Here is a 24,223-nt window from a genome sequence, read left to right as displayed (position 1 = left end):
GTATGCATTTTGCATATGTTCACATTAACATTTAAAGCTATACTTTCATTTTTTATCTCTATGTTTAGTTTATATTCTATATTATATTATGTTTTAAATATCGATTAAATAGGTTTAAAAATTGATTAAATATGTTTTTAAAAGCTGACGCTATTGAAAAGAAATACCGTGACCAAAAGAATGGTCGCAGCATTACTTTAAGAAATTCTTTCTCTGTTGGTGGTTTCTTTGAATTTCGCTTATCCTCTTTTTAACTTTCTTTAAAGATTACTTTTCTAAAGATCTAAATGATTTAAAGATACACACATAATATAGTTTAACTGGAATGTAATCTATGTCGAGTAAAAGTTTTATTTTTCATACCTTTATTATTTATTGCAACTCATTTGACTTTGTTAAACAAATTTTTATTATTAATGCGGGTTTTTTCTGCACTCCACTTTTACAAAGGCTTTACTGTGCAATGAGTTAAAATTTTTAACATGTATTTTCATTAAATTATTAATAATAATCTCGTTATGAGAGTGTATATAGAACAATGTATTTTTCAAAATAAAAATAAAAATCTTGAACAATATTAGTCGTATTTTTGCTATAGTTAATTGTTACAGTAGCAAGCATAAAACAGAAATTCGAATTTTAAATGTCCGATACATTCTTGATCGAATTTTCCGAATGTCGTGAGATTCCAGAATCTTTGAATAGAAAACGCGAAACAAAAGAAACGCTACAAAAGCTAAATTCAACTGACAACGAGAAAAAGACGACATCCGTCGTCTGCAGATACCAAACAGACAAGCATTGATTTTCTGAGAGTGACAAGTAAGAATGAGGATATTTCAGATGATAAATGTAAAAATTCGATTATTAATGGAATTATCGGTATGACTTTTTTTCTTTGGAGTTTCTATTCTTTTGTCATCTAGTTGTAATTTATTTCTCTGAAAATACTTTTTTTTGTGGATTTTATTTCTCTGTTTAATACAAAACTGATATTTTAATCAGATAAGTATAATTAAAATTCCAGATTAAAAACTAAATAGAGTAGCATTAATTATATTAAAAAATAAACATATATATATATATATATATATATATATATATACATACACATATATATACATTTTAATTCATTCAAAATTATGTGTAAAAAATTTTTATGATATTAATGTCACGCCAGGATTCGCATAGAACTTATTCAACTCAAAAACAGATGCTTAGCAAGCATATAATTAATGTTGCATTATGAAACTTATCGCGTATTTCGCATGGAAGCATGCATTTTTTCCCCTAGTACTTCCATAAATATCTGCATATTTTATCTTATGTTATCTCAATTATTAATAAAATTAAGTATATATAAATTAGTTTAATAAAGTTATAGACAAACATATTCTGATAAGTAGTAATAAATTAAATAAAAAATAAATAAATAAATTTGTATCCAATAAGAATTAAAATCCAGTAAAGCGGTATTTTGTACCTTCAAATCATTTAGACTTATTCAATAAAGAGATAAAGACATGCATCTAAAGTTTTATATGTAGTTTCATTTTATATGATAAATGTTTCGTAAAGTAACGCAGTTGTTGCTGACTTTACACGTCTCTTTAAACTATTTTCAGTGTTACAATGTTTCAAGTTCCAATTTATATTTGTTTTATTTTACGTGAGGAGTTCCTGTTGCGCAAGACTCCTCAGCATTGTCGAAAAATTATGTGTCTCTATAAAGTTACAGACAAGCAGTCATATATAAGTGCATAAAAATATTTTTGAAACAGGGTTCCTTATAGAACAGATGATTTAATCAAGAGACACGGTAGTGTCTCGCGACCAGTTAAGGGCGTAGCCGAGACACCGTGTATCTTAACGCGAGTCGGACATTTGAGTCTTTATAATATTTCGAATTCTCAATAACGGCTGAAGCAATCGAGTTTATACTAGACTTAATCGATAGATTGAGTTTGAATTATATAATAAAAGTGTCTTTATTTCTGCTCTACGTGATTTGTAAGCAGAGATATATAATTGCAAAGTCGAAATATGAAAAATTTCTTTTAAGAAACGTCCCCGTCATCATTGTCATCATCGACCACGCAAACATAGTAGTATCGTGCTACACGTATTCACACGTATACAACACATGCGCACACATATATCACACGTACACAACACATAAATAGATGCATGTATTGGAAATGTCCATCTCGCACGTTTTACAACAGACGGCGATAGTTGCCCTCCGCTATATTGACAGCGTGCGGGGTTAGATATTTTCAATCAATCAACGTGCGGGGTTAGATATTTTCAATTTCAATTTTTACATTCAATTTTAATGTTATTATTTGCAAATTTATGATCATAATATTTCAATAATATTTCAATTATATAAATGCCTATGTATGAGTATGCATATATTTTTAATAATAGTTGCCCTCCGCTATATTGACAGCGTGCGGGGTTAGATATTTTCAATTTCAATTTTTACATTCAATTTTAATGTTATTATTTGCAAATTTATTGTCATAATAATTTATGTGCAAGTTTACAGTCTGTGATACAAAATCAGATATTTTGCTATTATTTCAATAATATTTCAATTATATAAATGCCTATGTATGAGTATGCATATATTTTTAATAATTTTCTTAATTAGCTTCTATATTTTTTTCAGTTGTACATCAAGCAGGTAGCATTATCAGCTCACTTGTGAGCATGGGTTGGGCAATGGCTAGTTATCATCGCAGCATTCGATTAGCTTAACAAGATAAATCTAATATCAGTGCTATAGGAACTATTTTACAATTTTTCTGGCATTTTCTTATTGCAGGTACATATATATCCAATAATTAATATACAAAATTAAATATTATTCATCACACACTTTGTATCAAAATAATATATTTTTTTAAATTTATTTTAAATTTATTTAATCATTTTTATCATTGTGATTGTAGTGGCAAGGATCTTATTGCTCAGTGTCATTGCAAGCATCTGGCCTATATATACCATAATATATTGTGTAATACATTGGCTAAGTATGACAATATAGATTTTGATAGATTCCCATGGAATATTGGAATTTTGTCGGACTTACAGTCATCCACCACATATGCAGCCTACAATTAAAGAATGCATTTATTCCATATGATTTGCTTCCGTTATTGGAATATTTAAAATAAAAATTTTATTAATAAATTTCGATGAAATAATTTATAAGAGGTTGAAGAAACTATGAAACAAATTCAGTGTCATAAAAGGGTAGTTGGAACAATAGTGGTGAATGCAGAAGGTATTACATGAGATCATTGACATGATTTACTTGTAGTTGTAAACAAAAATTTATAAAATTATATTTGTTTTAGGTATTCCTATAAAGTCAACATTAGATAATACGACAACAGTTCAATACGCAGGTTTGATAAGTCAATTGTCAGATAAAGCTCGTTCTGTCGTACGTGACTTGAATCCAACAAATGATTTAACTTTCTTGCGCATACGTAGCAAAAAACATAAAATTATGATGGCACCAGATAAAGAATTCATATTAATAGTAGTACAAAATCCAGTTGATTGATATTTAAAAGAAACAAAAATATATTTCAAAGTTAAGATTTATTTTTTTGGTTGTTAATTTAATCTGTATGCTACATTGGATGTTAATATCTATTCAATTAAATAAAGAAAAATAAAAGAATAAAGCTTAAAAATTATACAAAATGCAGTATTTAATTACTAATTTAACAAATTATGAACTTTTAGAGTTTTTAAATAGTGCTTTCTTCTTTGGTAACAATATTATATTTTTAAGTTTGATAATTATGAAAATATGTATATATAGTAATTCATGGCATGTTTATTTTTGTATTTAATACAATTATAAATGTACATTTCTCATCAATAAAATATCACAGTATCTTTTTTATAATTTAATTTTAATATTGAGATTGTTTTTATTCAGTGGAAAAAAAAATGTGTAGTTGGTCCCTATTAATTATACATACATATAAGAGTGTCGCACAAATAATTCTATGCAGTCTTTTTAAGATAATATAAAAATACTTATAAATATAATCAATTAAAATACATATAATCAAAATTGTATGTATTAAAATTCAATAGCATATAAAAAAGATTTTTTTAAATTATATATATATAATAAAAATCCATCATTTTATATATATATATATATATATATATATATATTTATATATTGTATATCATAAATATATATTTATTTATTTATATTTACCTATCTTTTTTTATATATATGGTGGAAATACAATGTATGAGTTATTTTATTTTGCAAAATTTTTGAAAGTTAAACTATTAATTACAATGAAATTATTTCATATAATACCGAGATTCTTTTCATAATAAAGATTAAGAGAGAGTTAGATTTTATCATAAGATTTATAAAAGTCATAAGATAAGGTTAATTGCATATTGTATAGTTTATCTCTCATTTTTTAAAGTAAATAAATATCAAAGTTACATTGCTTGAACTGGTGCGTTTGAAGTATGTTGTCTTTTTGAGGGATGCAAGACAATATAGTACAAAAGCATTGCTGTAATTCCCAAGAAAAAGGAAATGATACAAATAATAAAGATTATATTAAAGTACTAAGCCTCTTTAACTGCAGGAGGACAAGCATATTGCCATAATAAATTTGCTGCAATATTTTCAAAAAAGCAGATAACATAGAAAGATAGATGTTTTCAAAATGTTTTGCTATCTACAGCATTGAGATATATAAAAATGTGCACTATCCCAATAACGGAAGCAAATAATATGGAATAAATGCGTTCTTTAATTGTAGGCTGCATATGTGGTGGATGACTGCAAGTCCGACAAAATTCCAATATTCCATGGGAATCTATCAAAATCCATATTGTCATACTTAGCCAATGTATTACACAATATATTATGGTATATACAGGCCAGATGCTTGCAATGACACTGAGCAATAAAATCCTTGCCACTACAATCACAATGATAAAAATGATTAAATAAATTTAAATAATTTTTAAAAATATATTATTTTGATACAAATTGTGTGATGAATAATATTTATTTTTGTATATTAATTATTGGATATATATGTACCTAAAATAAGAAAATGCCAGAAAATTGAATTTGCTTATTTATTTAAAGATGCTTATCATATACAAAAATGAATGATATAATCTCTAAAAACTCACCTTTAAAAAAGGTAAAAAAGGCGACCAGTTAAGGGCACGCCATTAACAAAATTATCCATTGCAAACCCCTGTACATAGAATTGTATGAAAATTCTCGATTATAAACCCAGTACAATCGTAACAAAAGTAATGAAATAAAAAAAAATTGCGCCAAGTGAAAGTAGAAACTTGTACCAGTGGAAAATTAAAGTTGCAGACATATATAGAGTCGAAACAAAAAAACGTTTACAAAAGCTAAATGTCAACTGACACAGAAAAAACGACATCTCTCTGAATACAAACAACAAGCATTGAACTGAGATGACAAGTCAAATGGCATTGTTCGAAAAATGTTAAAATCAAAAGAATATTTGATTTTTTTTCTATTTAGTACATCTATTGTAATTTATTTCTCTGAAAATACTTTTTTTGTGGCATTTTATTCTCGTAATACAAAACTATATTTTATCAAAAATAATTAAATTGTTAAAAACTAATGCAAGTAGAAATTATTTTAAAATAAAAAAATAATAAAATATTTAGTTAAAAAACACATATCGCTAGCATTATTATTAAAAGTTAACAATTTATGTTTATGTAGAGGATCCATAGAACTTATTTCACCTCCCAGTATTCTTTACACTAAATTTTTTATTATCTTTGTATTTGTAGATATTTTTTAACTTCATATATTGTTTTTAATTTTAATTTTAATAAAATGTTATTTAATTCGTTTAATAATTTGGACAACTTTTGTAAGATATTAATTTTAAACATAAATATTTTTTCCAATTTGATAGATTAGGTATTTTTACTTCAAAATCATTTTGTTAACACTTTCACATGGCGCATGGACTTGCATCTTGTTTATCTTTTTTATTATAGAAGTAAGTTTTTTTATGGTACAATATCTACATTGGCAAATTTAAATTTTATTGATTCATTAGACGACTCTAGATATAGTCTGCACTTTAATTTTCACTGGTACAAGTTTCTACGTTTCACTTGGCGCAATGTGGGTTTTTTATGGTTCATATACTTTTGTTACGATTGTACATTGGTTTATAATCGGGAATTTTTCATACAATTCTATTGTACATGGGTTTGCAATGGATAATTTTTGTTAATGGCGTGCCCTTAACTGGTCGCCTTTTTTTACCTTTTTTTAAAGGTGAGTTTTTAGAGTTTTGCTTACCCGGAATCACTTCATGCTTATCGCCGTCTCTTGTGGAAACAAAAATATAATTCAGAGACATGTATTTGTATATTTATATGTGTGTATATATAAACCTGTGTTTGTGTATGTACGTGTGCGTGTTTGGATTTTTATATCTTCTTTTCCCCAACAGATGGCGAGGACCGAGAAGTGATTTCCGTGAGCAAAATAACACCAGCTGATTATATAAGAACGCTATTTCAAAAATATGGTTATAAATGTTCAGGTGTAGCGTCGGGGATTACCGTGATCATGAAGGCGGTTCCCCCAGTCAATGGTCACTAGAACTGTTTGACTGTAACTATATACAATATAGCTTAGGCGCATTATTTTTGGTAGTGTGGGGTGCTCGTGCTTCGATGTACCCCACGGCTAAACTAAGTCAAACATAAATTGTAACATAGTCGTATGCGTGGCGAACGTCGGACGAAGGCGGCTGACTCGGGACTCGAACTCGGGATCTCCATTTTCGGGATGCTGGACCCTTGACCACGGTGCTATGCTGGACCTACGATCTGAGATGTTTTTTTCGTGTACTTAAGCTTCTTGGTCGACCGGTCAGCAACGTATTTTTGTTTCCGAATAGGTCGTTTACTTGAACTGTCACTTTTAAATTTCACGCAGTCATTGAAAATTGTTTGCAGAGTTGTGTAAAATCAGTAACAATTGCTTTACGAAATTATTCATCGTATAAAATTTTAACTACATATAAAACTTGAGGTGTATACATTTATTGAATAAATATTATTTACGGAAATAAATATATATATATATACATATATTTTACATTTAATAGCATAATACTTGAAATATTTGTTATATAAAATGAAATAACTTTTTCTCGTATGCACGCACATGCATCAAATTCATTTTTTAATATCACTCAAAATTTTTATAGGCAAAATAAATCAGAAGAAATTATTTTTGCCAAAAAATTGTGATTTTGTGTAATTATAATGTGTAATTACACTTTACAGATACATCGTTGTATTTGCAAAGTAAGTAACGTCCTAACAAGTTAGGCGTCATTAAATCGTCATAATGCAAGCACCAGAGAACTGCTATTTTATTATTTTTATTTTTATTCCCTTTTTTGGGCGACAATATTATCAAAGAATTAAAAACTGTAGAACTAACTGTTGACTAATATTTCTATATTATTTTTCGCAAATACGCATTATCGTATTATGCGATTGATTTTAATTACGATGCAAACATGCACATGTCACATATCCATGAAATATTTAATTTTTTAGTTAGTACATGTATAAATTTTTTAATTTTTCCTTTTATCTTTTTCTCTTGCATAACTTCGTCTAAAGTTTGTTATCCAACCAACCATTAGATGAAGCATGTAATTTTGAATTTTAATAACAAAGAACGCCGAAAATATTAAATATGTAATTGAGAGACTTACATGGATCCGGGTTCGACGCCAGGACCTCTGATGAGAAATGGCACCCTCACATCGAACTCGAACGGGAAGCTCTTGCCTTTTATAAGCCCGAACTGTCCCAAATGATATCCGTGATCGGACGTATAAATAATATACGTATTATCCAGTTCACCCAAATCCTTTAATTCTTGATAAATCTGTAATAGAATAAATAATATATACTTTAATATTTTTTCGATTTTATAAAAAAGTTCTCAAAACAAAATTATAATGACAAAATGTCATTAAAATGATTCTATTTAATCCATTTATTTAATTAAATTATTTAATTTTGTTAATTTAATTATATAGAATTATTTAATTTAATTAAAATTGTAAAATATAATTTTTTTATAATGCGATATTTTTAAATTTCAAGCATTGTAAGTCATTCAAATATAATACATACCCTGTCTACGGCAGCGTCGACGCTCTGTAAAGTTTGCAGTCTTTTTGTCATTAAGAGATCTGTAAACTGCTTATGAATGGGTTGCATCTTCTGCGTAACTTGAAGTATCCACTGCTTATCAGGATTCGGTGCATAATCGTACGCCGGCGTACTGAAATGCAAACAATGTAGACAATTACATTACGTCATTAAATTACTTTTTGATCGTATCTCGCAAAGATAATGAAAATATTTTATTTTCTCACTCTCAATTTTTTCTTAAATTAAAAATCTGCTTGTGATTGTAATAAATATTTTCTTAGCGAAATTTCTTTACAAAATTTCTTTTCATGTTTTAATAAGACTCTAATATGTGTATGAAGTTCATCATAGAAAAACGTGAGGCAAGTTGAAAATTGATATGGATATGACACTATTATATTAATACTACTATATTAATTATTACAAAGAATATATGAAGACAAAAATATCTAAGCAGTTAAAAAATTAATTTCGAAATATTTGCTAATTTTCATTCACATATATTATTTTTTTCAGGAAAAATAAAATGTAAAAATACACACACATACGCACTTAATTATTATCAATTTCTGCTGTTTCTACTTTTGAGATAATTTGCGTTCCTCACTTTATTCGGATAAGAATCGATAGATTATTCTAAGAATATAAATGATATTAAATGAACTTCCGGAAATGAACATTTTTCGAATTTGCTTCAACTATTTTTGTCATATTTATTTGTGTTTAGAGCTCTACAATTTATGTTTGTTTTAATCTTGCGGTGAAATTTTAATTCCCACACATTCAAAAATTTGTTTTTAGAATGAATCTGAAAATATTGCATAAAATGCGCACACAACGCTGCTTATTTTAATTTTAAAACATAAATATTCTATCCTATAATTCGGATATTTTGATTCGAAATATCTTAATAAGATAATAGAATAAGTCATACAAAAATTTCACTTTCTAAACAACATATTATATCATATTTTTATATACAGTTTTATATTTTTATAACATGACGAATTAAATTTTTATTAAACAGTAATCTACTAAGAAATTATGCAACTGCATTTTGCAGCTGTATTATTATCGCACAACATATATTCGTATTCAAGTTTCGTGTTTAATCGTTTGAATAGTCTCTTTTTGCAATATTATTTTAATTAGAAATCGTATATAACTGTTATGCATAATTTGTACATAATTCAATATGCTTTTGTGTGTATGTATTCCACTTAAAATTATTTTTCTTCAAGTGTTTAGAGGGTGAAAACTCAAATAAATTCTGGCTATATACAATACTCGTACATACATTATATGTATATATACGTATATATGCTTATATTTTCAGCAATACTTTTACTTGAGAAAAATTATTCATTTTAATTCGATTCAACATGTAGAAGTGCAATCGAGAGAATATATGTATATTTAAGGCACATCTTATTTAAAAAAAAATTAATATCCTATAGAATCCTATAGAAATAGAAGATAATTTGTTTCAAAATATCTTAATAATATAATAAAATAAACCATGCAAAAATTTCACTTTCTACTAATATTACCAATATATTTTTATCACAGTTTATTACAGTTTTATATTTTTATAGAATGAAAAAATGAATTTATTTTCATCACTAATTGAAAAATGATGCAATTGCATTTTGCAGCTTCATTATTATCGCACTACAAAAGTTCGAGATCAAGTTTTATGTTAAATCACTCGAATCGTTTTTTTTCAATATTATTTTATTACTTAAAAATCATATATGCACATTTAATAAGCATAATTTAATGATTGTGCGTATAAGTTCCACTTATATTAATTTTGACGTAATACTAAAAGAGAATTAGATACAAATTGGTTCTCGTAAATAAAAATTTGACCACATATTTACTGATTGTAACATAAATTATAGTATACACAAATGCTTCTAAGTACGTACATAAATGAGTTTAAAAATATCATTTTGTGGATATTAGTCTTCTGTCCAACGTCATCTTTAAAAGAGTAAGAAATGAACAAACTAACTTTTCGAATCTGCTCGATCAATCTCGTCATCTCCGTTTATACACAGAGCTCAAATTTATGTTTGTTTTATTTTGCGAGTTTTACCCCACACTTCCAAAAATTTATACATGCACAATTATAGTTAATTACAGTTATTTACAGTTAATTATAGTTAATTATTTTTGTACAATTAAATGACTAAACCTTAATAATTAACTTATTGTAAGAATAAATAAGGCTTAATAATAAATATTACTAATACTTAATACTAATAATAAATAAATCTTAATTATAAGGCTTAATCATAAGTTGTGATCAACTTTTAATTAAGCCTTATAATTAGAATAAGCTTTCAATTAGATAAGGATATCGACTCTCGTTCGTATATTTATACTCTACTAAACATATTTTCGTTTACGAGAAAGTAAGGTGTGTGTGAAGTTGGCGTATCATTTTGCGGAAACTCATTATATTTTGAGAGTTCTGACTTCCTTTTTAATAGTTCTAGAGTTCCTGATAGGTAAAACACATAGTTCTGCTCGTTAAAGCCAAAAAATTGCTTAGTGCAAAGTGAGACGTCAACTTCACGCAGCGTCTCACTTTGTCCTACGACATTTTCCGTATCAGAAATGATCAGAAATGAAAAGATCTATAGTTCTACATGAGTTCTAAGAAGAGTTCTACCTTCTAAAAGCAGAAAATATTAATTAAACCAAAATTAAGATAATCGGATACCTGTATCTATAGATGTCGAAGGGAGACGCCAGTCAATTTTTAACAGTTCTGCTTATTATAAAGTAGTTCTCGTATAGTTCTGGGTATGTACGATGAATTTCCAAAGAGTTCTGATAATTAAAACTCTTACAAATTATTTTAATTAATTATTTTACCCGAAAAACGTCTATTTTCGACACTAAAGGTGAGACGCCAGTCGATTTTCGAGAGTTCTGTTTTTTCTAAAACAGTTCTCGTATAGTATTAGACATGTATATTGAGTTTCCAAAGAGTTCTGATAATTAAAACACTTACAAATTATTTTAATTAATTATTTTACCCGAAAAACATCTAATTTCGACTGTAAAGGTGAGACGCCAGTTGATTTTCGACAGTTCTGATTATTATAAAGTAGTTCTCGTATAGTATTTGTCATGTACAATGAGTTTCCAAAGAGTTCTGATAATTGAAACTCTTACAAATTATTTTAATTAATTATTTTACCCGAAAAACGCCTATTTTCGACACTAAAGGTGAGACGCCAGTCGATTTTCGAGAGTTCTGTTTTTTCTAAAACAGTTCTCGTATAGTATTAGACATGTACAATGAGTTTCCAAAGAGTTCTGATAATTAAAACTCTTACAAATTATTTTAATTAATTATTTTACCCGAAAAACGCCTATTTTCGACATCTAAAGGTGAGACGCCAGTCGATTTTCGAGAGTTCTGTTTTTTCTAAAACAGTTCTCGTATAGTATTAGTACATGTACAATGAGTTTCCAAAGAGTTCTGATAATTAAAACTCTTACAAATTATTTTAATTAATTATTTTACCCGAAAAACGTCCTATTTTCGACTCTAAAGGTGAGACGCCAGTCGATTTTCGAGAGTTCTGATTATTTCTAAAAGTAGTTCTCGTATAGTATTTGTCATGTACAATGAGTTTCCAAAGAGTTCTGATAATTGAAACTCTTACAAATTATTTTAATTAATTATTTTACCCGAAAAACGTCTATTTTCGACTCTAAAGGTGAGACGCCAGTCGATTTTCGAGAGTTCTGTTTTTTCTAAGACAGTTCTCGTATAGTATTAGACATGTATATTGAGTTTCCAAAGAGTTCTGATAATTAAAACACTTACAAATTATTTTAATTAATTATTTTACCCGAAAAACGTCTAATTTCGACTGTAAAGGTGAGACGCCAGTTGATTTTCGACAGTTCTGATTATTATAAAGTAGTTCTCGTATAGTATTTGTCATGTACAATGAGTTTCCAAAGAGTTCTGATAATTGAAACTCTTACAAATTATTTTAATTAATTATTTTACCCGAAAAACGTCTATTTTCGACATTAAAGGTGAGACGCCAGTCGATTTTCGAGAGTTCTGTTTTTTCTAAAACAGTTCTCGTATAGTATTAGACATGTATATTGAGTTTCCAAAGAGTTCTGATAATTAAAACACTTACAAATTATTTTAATTAATTATTTTACCCGAAAAACGCCTATTTTCCACTCTAAAGGTGAGACGCCAGTCGATTTTCGACAGTTCTGATTATTATAAAGTAGTTCTCGTATAGTATTTGTCATGTACAATGAGTTTCCAAAGAGTTCTGATAATTGAAACTCTTACAAATTATTTTAATTAATTATTTTACCCGAAAAACGTCTATTTTCGACATCTAAAGGTGAGACGCCAGTCGATTTTCGAGAGTTCTGTTTTTTCTAAAACAGTTCTCGTATAGTATTAGACATGTATATTGAGTTTCCAAAGAGTTCTGATAATTAAAACACTTACAAATTATTTTAATTAATTATTTTACCCGAAAAACGTCTAATTTCGACTGTAAAGGTGAGACGCCAGTTGATTTTCGACAGTTCTGATTATTATAAAGTAGTTCTCGTATAGTATTTGTCATGTACAATGAGTTTCCAAAGAGTTCTGATAATTGAAACTCTTACAAATTATTTTAATTAATTATTTTACCCGAAAAACGTCTATTTTCGACACTAAAGGTGAGACGCCAGTCGATTTTCGAGAGTTCTGTTTTTTCTAAAACAGTTCTCGTATAGTATTGGACATGTATATTGAGTTTCACAAGAGTTCTGATAATTAAAACACGTACAAATTATTTTAATTAATTATTTTACCCGAAAAACGTCTAATTTCGACTGTAAAGGTGAGACGCCAGTTGATTTTCGACAGTTCTGATTATTATAAAGTAGTTCTCGTATAGTATTTGTCATGTACAATGAGTTTCCAAAGAGTTCTGAGAATTGAAACTCTTACAAATTATTTTAATTAATTATTTTACTCGAAAAACGCCTATTTTCGATTCTAAAGGTGAGACGCGTCTCACCTTTACAGTCGAAATTAGACGTTTTTTGGGTAAAATAATTAATTAAAATAATTTGTAAGAGTTTCAATTATCAGAACTCTTTGGAAACTCATTGTACATGACAAATACTATACGAGAACTGTTTTAGAAAAAACAGAACTCTCGAAAATCGACTGGCGTCTCACCTTTAGAGTGGAAAATAGGCGTTTTTCGGGTAAAATAATTAATTAAAATAATTTGTAAGAGTTTCAATTATCAGAACTCTTTGGAAACTCATTGTACATGACAAATACTATACGAGAACTGTTTTAGAAAAAACAGAACTCTCGAAAATCGACTGGCGTCTCACCTTTAGAGTGGAAAATAGGCGTTTTTCGGGTAAAATAATTAATTAAAATAATTTGTAAGAGTTTTAATTATCAGAACTCTTTGGAAACTCATTGTACATGACAAATACTATACGAGAACTGTTTTAGAAAAAACAGAACTCTCGAAAATCGACTGGCGTCTCACCTTTAGAGTGAAAAATAGGCGTTTTCGGGTAAAATAATTAATTAAAATAATTTGTAAGAGTTTTAATTATCAGAACTCTTTGGAAACTCATTGTACATGACTAAATACTATACGAGAACTGTTTTAGTAAAAACAGAACTCTCGAAAATCGACTGGCGTCTCACCTTTAGTGTCGAAAATAGGCGTTTTTCGGGTAAAATAATTAATTAAAATAATTTGTAAGAGTTTCAATTATCAGAACTCTTTGGAAACTCATTGTACATGACAAATACTATACGAGAACTACTTTATAATAATCAGAACTGTCGAAAATCAACTGGCGTCTCACCTTTACAGTCGAAATTAGACGTTTTTCGGGTAAAATAATTAATTAAAATAATTTGTGTTTTAATTATCAGAACTCTTTGGAAACTCAATATACATGTCTAATACTATACGAGAACTGTTTTAGAAAAAACAGAACTCTCGAAAATCGACTGGCGTCTCACCTTTAGTGTCGAAAATAGACGTTTTTCGGGTGAAATAATTAATTAAAATAATTTGTTAGAGTTTTAATTATCAGAACTCTTTGGAAATTCATCGTACATACCCAGAACTATACGAGAACTACTTTATAATAAGCAGAACTGTTAAAAATTGACTGGCGTCTCCCTTCGACATCTATAGATACAGATATCCGATCATCTTAATTTTGGTTTAATTAATATTTTCTGCTTTTAGAAGGTAGAACTCTTCTTAGAACTCATGTAGAACTATAGATCTTTTCATTTCTGATCATTTCTGATACGGAAAATGTCGTAGGACAAAGTGAGACGCTGCGTGAAGTTGGCGTCTCACTTTGCACTAAGCAATTTTTTGGCTTTAACGAGCAGAACTATGTGTTTTACCTATCAGGAACTCTAGAACTATTAAAAAGGAAGTCAGAACTCTCAAAATATAATGAGTTTCCGCAAAATGATACGCCAACTTCACACACACGAAAGTAAGTCATGCTTGACTACATCTAAATATATTTAAAACACAGAGGACGATTTAAAAGATGAACAATTTATTCTGTTCCTAAATATACTATTTTCATACACTGGATGGAATCAAACATTTATTTCTCGTAAATTGTAAACTGAAAATATGTTTGACAGAATATGTAAAAATTTGAAAAAATAGCCTTTCTGATAACATTATCCGTACATTTTAAAATAATATAAGATTAATATAAATTAAACATTTTATACTCAGTCATTTAAATTCTTGAATGTGTAGGTATTAGCAATAAAATCCCACCGCAAAAATAAAGCAAACATAAATTGTAGAACTCCGAGCGGAGATGACAAAAATAATCGAGCAGACACGAAAAATTATTCATTTTGAGCACTTTTCATAAAGAATAGGACTGATACCCGCTCGCATACTTACAAGTATTCATTTATTCGCATGTATTATAATTCATATATTATAATCAGTAAATATATTTGGTACCTATGATTTGTTTCGTGAAAAATAATTTATATCTAATTTCTTCTATTTTATGTGTTAAATTATATAAGCATAAGACACATCATCGAATTATGCAGTTTGGAAAAGTAATATCTCATTTATGATTTCTAGATAAACTATATACACTATACGCGAGATATCTTCCAATTTTTTAATTTTGTAACAAATTAATTTGATATATTTTTTTCCTTTAAAGCTGACAATCTACGCTACAAAGAGTTGCAGAGTATTTAATATTCGAATATTTATATATCGATCAAATGTGATTTTACGTTCTGGTCTTATATGTTTTATTAATCTTTGCATTTTTGGATTATTTTATGTTATATATTCTTGAAGTTTTATTTTTAAAAATAGAATAATTGTTCTCGTGAATAAAATTTTACTTCATAAATAATGTCCCAAATATATATTCTAATTCAATAAATTTTTTTAGAGTGCAGAACTAACGGTGTGATATTTTTTTACTCACCAATTTACGCGCCTATTGATCGTATTTATTTACGAAAAACATTATTCTACTTACAAAATATTGAAGAGTACAAAATATAAAAGATTTAAAACATGCAAAAAGCCAAAACTGAAGTAAAAAGTATTTAATAAACCATAAAATTTCAATTACATAGAAACGATTATATTCGAATATTAAATAATGTATAACTGTTGATTTTTAGCTTCAAAAAATATATAATATCTACTTTATTTGTTTATAATAAAATTAGTAGGTATTGCTTGTAAAACATTCACTAGAAGATTAGAAGATCCGAAAATATTTTAGATAAATGTTTATAAAATTATAATTACAGTTTCTTCAAGTGTTCAGAGGTAAAAGAGCAAATAAATTTTGCCTATTAATTATTATTAGTAATACTTTTCGTTTTAATTTAAGTGAGAAGTTCCTGTTGCGCAAGACTCCTCAGCATTGTCGAAAAATTGTGTCTAACTATGTTACATACAAAAAGGTTCCCCCCGCTTCAGCTGCTTTTCGGACCTATATTTTTCTCGCCTATTTTTCTCCATATGTAAGTTCAAGATTAATTTATATATGGAACTTAGTAATCTCAAACCAAGAGATACAGTTCCGAAGAATTAATTTTTCGCGCTTGGGCTCTATTGGCTGATTTAAAATTCATGTATTATTATTACAACTTCTGTCTGAAATATTTTTTTCTAAAGTGCATCATTTATGAAACATTCGACAGTTTCCGAACTTATTTAATATATTTTTTCCATAATATATATATATATATATATATATACCTATATTTATTTCTATAAAAAAATATTATATTATATATATATATATATATATATATATAATATGACAGCTGATTAGTTTTCAGCAATTTCCTATGGAACATCCTGTATATATAATTATATTATATATTTATTTCCATACATATATATATTATATATTAAATTCTATAGAAAAAATATTTTTTTTTACAATACACGTGCGTTTATTATTAAAGCAAGCTTTACATGCGTAGTTCCACTTCATGTAATAAATACGTTTGCTACACATTTATTGCTGATTTTACGTCTCTGTATAAGCTATGTCCAATGATTGCGTGAAATCTAAAAGTGACAGTTCAGGTCAACGAACTGTTCGGAAACAAAAATATTTTGTTGACCGGCCGACCAAAAAGCTTAAGTATACGAAAAAAAGATCTCGAGTCGTAGGTCCTGAATAGCACGGTGGTCAAGAGTCCAGCTGTGAGATCCTGAGTTTCCTTCGTCCGACATTCGCCACGCTTATACAATTATGTTACAATTTATGTTTGACTTAGTTTAGCAGTGGGGGCAATTCCTCAAAAATTAACCGTCTAATTATTGTATAATTACAGACAAGCTACCTGTTGTATGTAACCATATTATTTTTGAAAAAGCGTTCTTATCTAGGACAGCTGGCATATTTTTGCGTGTGTGAAAGTAGAGATAATGAAGAGAGGCGTACAGATTAGGTCAAAAATCCGGAAACAGGCGAATATTTGACAAACAATGTATTTTAGAAAAAAATGTTTCAGATGAAAATTGTACTGTTTAAAAGTATCTATTTACTGATCTTCTCACTTCGACTTTGGGTGGCGTTGCTAAGATCAGGGCAAAATTACCTTAAATTTTGTTAATGGAACTATCATATTTTTTTATATATATCGATTCCTCTCATTTTTTTATGTATGGAAATATTATGGTAAGATCATCGAAAAATGAATATTTAATGAAATATTTCATAGGATTCATGTAAGCTTATGTCAAGTTAAAGTATGAAATATTTTATAAATTATTTATTTTTTTACCATCTTACTCTTATAATCTTTTATGCATAATATTTCGAGAAATCGATTTATATAAGAAAAATATGGTGGTTCCATATAAAAAATTCAAGATAATCCCTGACCTTAGCAACGCCATTCATGGTCAAACTCGTACTGCGCCGTTGAATTCATATATGTATATCTATTGAAACATTACAACTTTTGTCTGAAAGATTTTTTTCTAAAGTGCATCGTTTATGAGACATTCGACTGTTTCCGAACTTTTGGCTCACTCTGTATAATCCTATACGTAATATCTCTTTGTTGCGCGAGATACCATTAACTTGTGAGGGACAATCGTTATTAATTGCAACCGCGAAGAAATGCATTTATTGTCGAGAATGGCAGCCTAATGGAGGCTGACGGTATAAGACTCATTTCACAGAAAAAAAAGAATCCTTGATTCAAGTATATTTTTATTCTTGAACGCTATTTGATTGATTTAAGCATAGAATGCTCTTTATAATCAAAAATTTTCATTTGCCTTAATAATAAATAAGTTTGTGTGAAGTATATTTTATCCTTAAGATATATTCATGTTTTAAATATCGCATATGGTAAAAACAAACTTAGTCACATTTAAACTAAGAATTATTATATATACTTAAAAGTATCGCTTATATCCGATGCTCACTTGTCCTTGCAATATTTATAAGTAAATTTCAGCTTCAACCAAGAATATTTTGCACTTTGTTTTAAGGATAAATTATCCTTTATCCAAAATTATTTATATTTGGCGCTATTATAAGAATAAAATATACTTGAATCAAGGCATATTTGCATTCTTTAAGGATACTGTTTTTTCTGTGTTATAAATCAATATATGAATAAGTAAAAGGCTGGAGGTAAATTTATGAGGCGGTTCCAGCTTAACCCCCTACGCGATTCTGTAAGTGTTAATAGTTCGTCATATGTTCAATATACGCATACTGAATACAAATTTATTGAATTTGAATAAGTATATTTATTTTAATATATTTATTTAAATACTGTCTATATAATAAGTGTCATTTATTTGAAACTATATAATAATATTGACTGGATTTGAAAAATTATTTGATTTCAAAAAATTCTTTTTAAAACAGTATAATATTTTTTTTCAAATGATTTTATTAAGCAATATTGAAATAAAATATTTATTAATTTAATTTTTTTCGGTGTGTCCAATATATCGTGATTAAAAGTGTTTGTTTCGGTAATGAACATTTCAAGTCTATATTCAACTAATCTTTGTGGCCTTCGTTTATCCCCAAAGCTTTACCATTTTTTATTTGTTTCATTTTTGCGATACAGGTATTAAAAAATTCATACAACATTTTACCACTTCTATAAACGAATTTATTGATCATTGTTGGTTTATTATAGTCTATAGAAAAATATTCTTATATACGAAATATATGTCATATTTTTCCATTCTATGTAGTGTACTATAACGGTATATTTAGGCATAATATCAGACTGTTTTTACTAATTAAATAATTTTTTCAATGCATAAATATGCGTCGTCTCTGTCTCGCAGTATTATAATTTATGTTTGTGTTATTTTGCGGCGAGGTATAAGTACAAAAGTACAAATCCGCACATTCAAAAATTAGGAAAAGAAAGTATGTGATTTATTGTCAATTGTTAATTGTCGTTCATTGGTGTATTATAATCTATCGAACATATTTCACTCTCGAGAAATAAGTCATGTTCGACTCCATTCGGTGTATGAAAATAAAAATAAGCAGTGAACGATTTAAAACACGAGTGTTGAATATATATACTTTATGCCTAAATATACTGTTAAAGTACACTACATGGAATCAAATATGACATATTTTTTGTACATGAAAGCATTTTATCGTAGACTAATAAACCAACGATAATCAATAAATTCGTCTAGGAGTAATAAATTGTGTAATGGATTTTTTAAATGCCCGTATCACAAAAATAAAACAAATAACAAATTGCAATGCTTTGGAAATAAACGAATGTAACAAGGATTAGTTGAGTAGACTTGAAATATTTATTATCGAAAGAAACCTTTAACCACGATATTGGACACGTCGAAAAAAAATATTAAATTAATAAATATTTTATTTGAATACTGCCTTAGAAATCATTTACATAAAACAATAAGTATCAAATCATTATTATTAAAATGAAATAAATAATTTATAAAGCAGTATTGAAATATAGATATTTATTCAAATTCAATAAATTTTTTTAGAGTGCAGAACTTACGGAGTGATATTTTTTACTCACTAATTTACGCGCATATTGATCATATTTATTTACGAAGATGATTATTCTATTTACGAAATTTTGAAGAGTACAAAATATAGAAGGTTTAAAATATGGAAAAAGCAAAAACTAAAATAAAATTTCATTATTAAAATATAAACCCCCTAAAATTAAAATTTCATATAAAGCATTACAGTATTTTAATATTAAATAATTTATAATTGTAGATTAGTTTCAAAAAAATATACAATATCCCCTTTTTTGTTTATAGTAAAATTAGAAGGTATATTTCGTAAAACATTCTCTATAAGATGAGAAGAACATCCAAAAATATTTTAGATAAATGTTTATGAAATTTTGTTCACAAGTGTTCCGAGATAAAAAAGTAAATAATTAATTTCGGTGAAGAGTTCCTGTTGCACAAGACTTTTGAGGATTGTCAAAAAATTATGTGTCTATTACATAGTTGCAGAGAAGCAGTCACACGAGCAGACTTCTATCTGAAGGAATCGCCTTATTAATCACGGTTTTCCGACACGTATTTCCAAGTCAAATGGGAACTTATTTCTTAAATAGGGTTCCTTATAGAACAGCTTATTTTATTTTGCTTACGCGGAATCACTTCATGCTTATCGCCGTCTCTTGTGGAAACAAAAATATAATTCAGAGAGACATGTATTTGTATATTTATATGTGTGTATATATAAACCTGTGTTTGTGTATGTACGTGTGCGTGTTTGGATTTTTATATCTACTTTTCCCCAACAGATGGCGAGGACCGAGAAGTGATTCCGTGAGCAAAATAACACCAGCTGTCTATATAAGAACGCTATTTCAAAAATATGGTTATAAATGTTCAGATGTAGCGTCGGGGATTACCGTGATCAAGAAGGCGGTTCTCCCTCAGTCATTAGGACTATGCGCAGCTTGACTGTAAGCTATACATCGTATGTTACAATATAGCTTAGGCGCATAATTTTTGGTAGTGTGGGGTGCTCGTGCTTCGATGTACCCCACGGCTAAACTAAGTCAAACATAAATTGTAACATAGTCGTATGCGTGGCGAACGTCGGACGAAGGCGGCTGACTCGGGACTCGAACTCGGGATCTCCATTTTCGGGAATGCTGGACCCTTGACCACGGTGCTATGCTGGACCTACGATCTGAAATGTTTTTTTCGTGACTTAAGCTTCTTGGTCGACCGGTCAGCAACGTATTTTTGTTTCCGAATAGGTCGTTTACTTGAACTGTCACTTTTAAATTTCACGCAGTCATTGAAAATTGTTTGCAGAGTTGTGTAAAATCAGTAACAATTGCTTTACGAAATTATTCATCATATAAAATTTTAACTACATATAAAACTTGAGGTGTATACATTCATTGAATAAATTATTTACGGAAATAAATATATATATACATATATTTTACATTTAATAGCATAATACTTGAAATATTTGTTATATAAAATAAAATAACTTTTTCTCGTATGCACGCACATGCATCAAATTCATTTTTTAATATCACTCAAAATTTTTATAGGCAATTTCTAGCAATATTTCTAGCAATATTATAGTAGGTATAAGCATGAAGAATAAATTTTAGAGAAAAGAAGAAATGTATCGAATAATGCTAATTTATATATATATATATATATATATGCGTTGTGTATGCATTTTGCATGTGCTCACATTCACATTTAAATTTATCTTACTTTCATTTTTTATCTCTATGTTTAATCTATATTATACTATGTTTTAACAATAAAACATCTGCATAACAATGCAGAATAGAAGATAAAATTTCAAATTACGTATACAATAAATAAATAGATTTACAGATAAATAAATAGGATTTATTAATATATAAATTATTAATATTATTAATATATTTATTAATATAAAGTTTTATTTTCATAGAATGACGTGAGAAATTGATTTTTGTTAAAAAATCCATTTTAAAAAATGATGCAGTTGCATTTTGCATTATTTCCACATCACAAAAATTCGAGTTTAAGTCTCGTGTTAAATGCTTTTGTTATTTGAACTTTTGTCTCTATATTATTTTACTTACAATTAAAATTCTTAAATGATATGTATCTTTACAATATTCATAATTCAATGCTTGTGTGTGCATCTGTGTATTTCTCTTATATGAATTTTGATGTTTCTCATAAATAAAAATATGGGTTTTTGTTGATTGTAATATATAAATTACAGTATAAGAAGAAATGCAGTACAAGAATACCGAATACGTTTTTAAATATGTGCATGAGCGGAGAAATATTAGTCTGTAATTCTTATTCTACATCGTCATTAAAAGCGATATAATAATTAATTTTCGAATTTGCTTGACTAATTTTGTTATCATCGTTTATGCTCGGAGCATCTACAATTTATGTTTGTCTTCAGTTTGCGGTGGGGTTTTATCCCCACACAATTCCAAAAAATTTGTTGTAAAGCAGTCTTTCGAATTGGAAAATCGTGAACTTAAAAACTAAGTCTTAATCAACTATAGAATAACTAACTCATACATATAAATCTTAAAAACTAATTGTAAGTTATATACATATACATATAGTATAAGTTATAACTTACAAATAAGCCTTAACATTACATCTTACAATTAAGTCTTATAATTAAGTTCTTATATAGATATAAAGATATCGACTATCGTTCGTGTATTTATACTCTACTGAACATATTTTCGTTTACGAGAAACAAATTATATTTGACTCCATCTAGTGTCTAAAAATGGATTTAAAACACAGAGAACAATTTAAAAGATAAACAATATATACTCTGTCCTTAGATATACTGTTTTCGTACATGTAGGTGGAATTAAACATTTATTTCTCGTAAACGAAAATATGTTTGACAGAATATTAATATATAAACGAATATTTATCTAAATATTGAGCACTCGTTATATCCTATATAAATTTTTGTATGTGTGAGAATATGCATATTCCGTAAAAATAAAATAAACAAGTAGAACTTCAATTTATTTCTCATAAATAAAAATGTTTGGGAGAATACACAAACAGTCATATATTCATTTAGTCATTAAAGTTAAGAATTAATGATTAATAATTAGTCGGCTATAAACGTTATCATTAATCTTTGAAAAATATGTGACGATTCTGACATTCGTAAAAATGTAACAAAATATTAAATGTATAATTCGGCATAAAAACAAAGATGACTATATAGTCAAATGAACAACTTTTTGAATCTGCTTGAATATATATAATCTTGTCCTCTTTCTTTGTGCTCTATACAATTTATGTTAGTTTTATTTTACGGTGGGTTTTTACGTTTTACCGCAAATCCCCACACATTCCAAAAAATGTGTAGTGTAATATTATTTATAAGTTTAAAGAAGAAATAATATAACTTATAAACTAGCCTTAATAACTAATAATAAATTAGTCTTAATAACTATAAATAAATAAGGCTTAATATTAAACAATAAATATACATCTTAATTAAAAGACTTAATAATAAGTTATAATTAACTTTCAATTAAGTCTTATAATTAAGTTCTTAATTAGTTAAAGATATCGATTCTCGTTCGTGTATTATATATACACTAGCAAATATATTTTCGTTTACGAGAAAGTAAGTTATGTTTGACTCTATCTATTTTTCGTACTCACTGAAAAAAACGACTAAAATAAATAATTATTTGTTTTGGAAAAGATTTTCTTATATCAAATAAATATATTTCATATCAAATAAATATTATTAGTTTCTAATAAATGATTTATTTGACAGTATTGAAATGCACTAGATGGAATCAAACATTTATTTGATAGAATATAATACACGATCAAATAATTATCTAAATACTGAGTTTATAAGATTAGAAGATGTAAAAATATTTTAGATAAATGTTTATGAAATTATTTTTCTTCAAGTGTTCAGATGCAAATGATTTTACATAAAAATCATAAATAAAATTCACTTGCTCATATGCATAATTTTCCGCTTGTGTTTTGTATATTTTTGTACATCAATTTTGATGTATCTTAAATAGGAGCTAGATATAAATTAGTTTTGCTAAATAAAAACAAGATTAAATATTTATTGATTCTAATGTACAAATTACCAATAATTTTTTTTTATTGCATAAATATGCGTCATCTCTGTCTCGCATACATCGATAAAAGAATCGATCCATGCGTAATATTGCGTCGCTCCTTTTTGAGCAATATTCGCTTCGATATTTTATGAATCGTAAATTTCCATGATTGAACAGATTTGAATTTCATGAATCCAAAACGAATTTTACCATTGTTAATATGATTATGTTTTACCGAGTAAGATCCTTTGAATACAATCGCGCATGAATTAATCTTCTAAT

The 24,223-nt window shown here is 27.6% G+C and overlaps 2 protein-coding genes across 9 annotated transcripts in view; one reads left to right on the top strand and one right to left on the bottom strand.

Annotated features, from left to right (window-relative positions):
* Sulf1 (Extracellular sulfatase Sulf1) overlaps window positions 1–24,223 on the bottom strand; it is a 175,378-nt gene that overhangs the window by 19,660 nt on the left and 131,495 nt on the right. For all 7 annotated transcript variants that reach the window (XM_085487313.1, XM_085487314.1, XM_085487312.1 and 4 more), the window contains 2 exons: window positions 8,242–8,392; window positions 7,815–7,990 (listed from right to left, as the gene is read on the bottom strand). In XM_085487313.1, the coding sequence (XP_085343439.1) occupies window positions 7,815–7,990; window positions 8,242–8,392 (327 nt within the window). The remainder of the gene's footprint in view (window positions 1–7,814; window positions 7,991–8,241; window positions 8,393–24,223) is intronic.
* Window positions 1,817–3,846, top strand: LOC146721186 (dynein light chain roadblock-type 2-like). 2 transcript variants are annotated; one of them, XM_085487303.1, is made up of 4 exons: window positions 1,817–2,296; window positions 2,675–2,830; window positions 2,958–3,292; window positions 3,366–3,846. In XM_085487303.1, exons 3-4 carry the CDS (start codon window positions 3,235–3,237, stop codon window positions 3,575–3,577), a joined length of 270 nt encoding a protein of 89 aa, XP_085343429.1. In that variant the 5' UTR covers window positions 1,817–2,296; window positions 2,675–2,830; window positions 2,958–3,234; the 3' UTR covers window positions 3,578–3,846. The 2 variants fall into 2 exon arrangements, with proteins under 2 accessions (XP_085343429.1, XP_085343430.1); XM_085487304.1 differs by lacking the exon at window positions 1,817–2,296 and adding an exon at window positions 2,366–2,460.

This window comes from Nylanderia fulva, unplaced genomic scaffold, assembly GCF_048542155.1.
Source record: "Nylanderia fulva isolate GAGA-0341 unplaced genomic scaffold, ASM4854215v1 Scaffold53, whole genome shotgun sequence".
Lineage (NCBI taxonomy): Eukaryota > Metazoa > Arthropoda > Insecta > Hymenoptera > Formicidae > Nylanderia > Nylanderia fulva.
The sequence above is the reverse complement of the archived record's forward strand: the minus strand, read 5'-3'. Positions and strand labels throughout refer to the sequence as shown.

What these genes read in the sequence shown, in the direction of transcription:
- LOC146721186 (XM_085487303.1), top strand. Translation starts at nt 3,235, where the DNA reads ATGAAACAAATTCAGTGTCATAAAAGGGTAGTTGGAACAATAGTGGTG. An exon ending in AATAGTGGTGAATGCAGAAG is followed by an intron (nt 3,293 to 3,365) that starts GTATTACATGAG and finishes TATTTGTTTTAG; the next exon opens with GTATTCCTATAAAGTCAACA.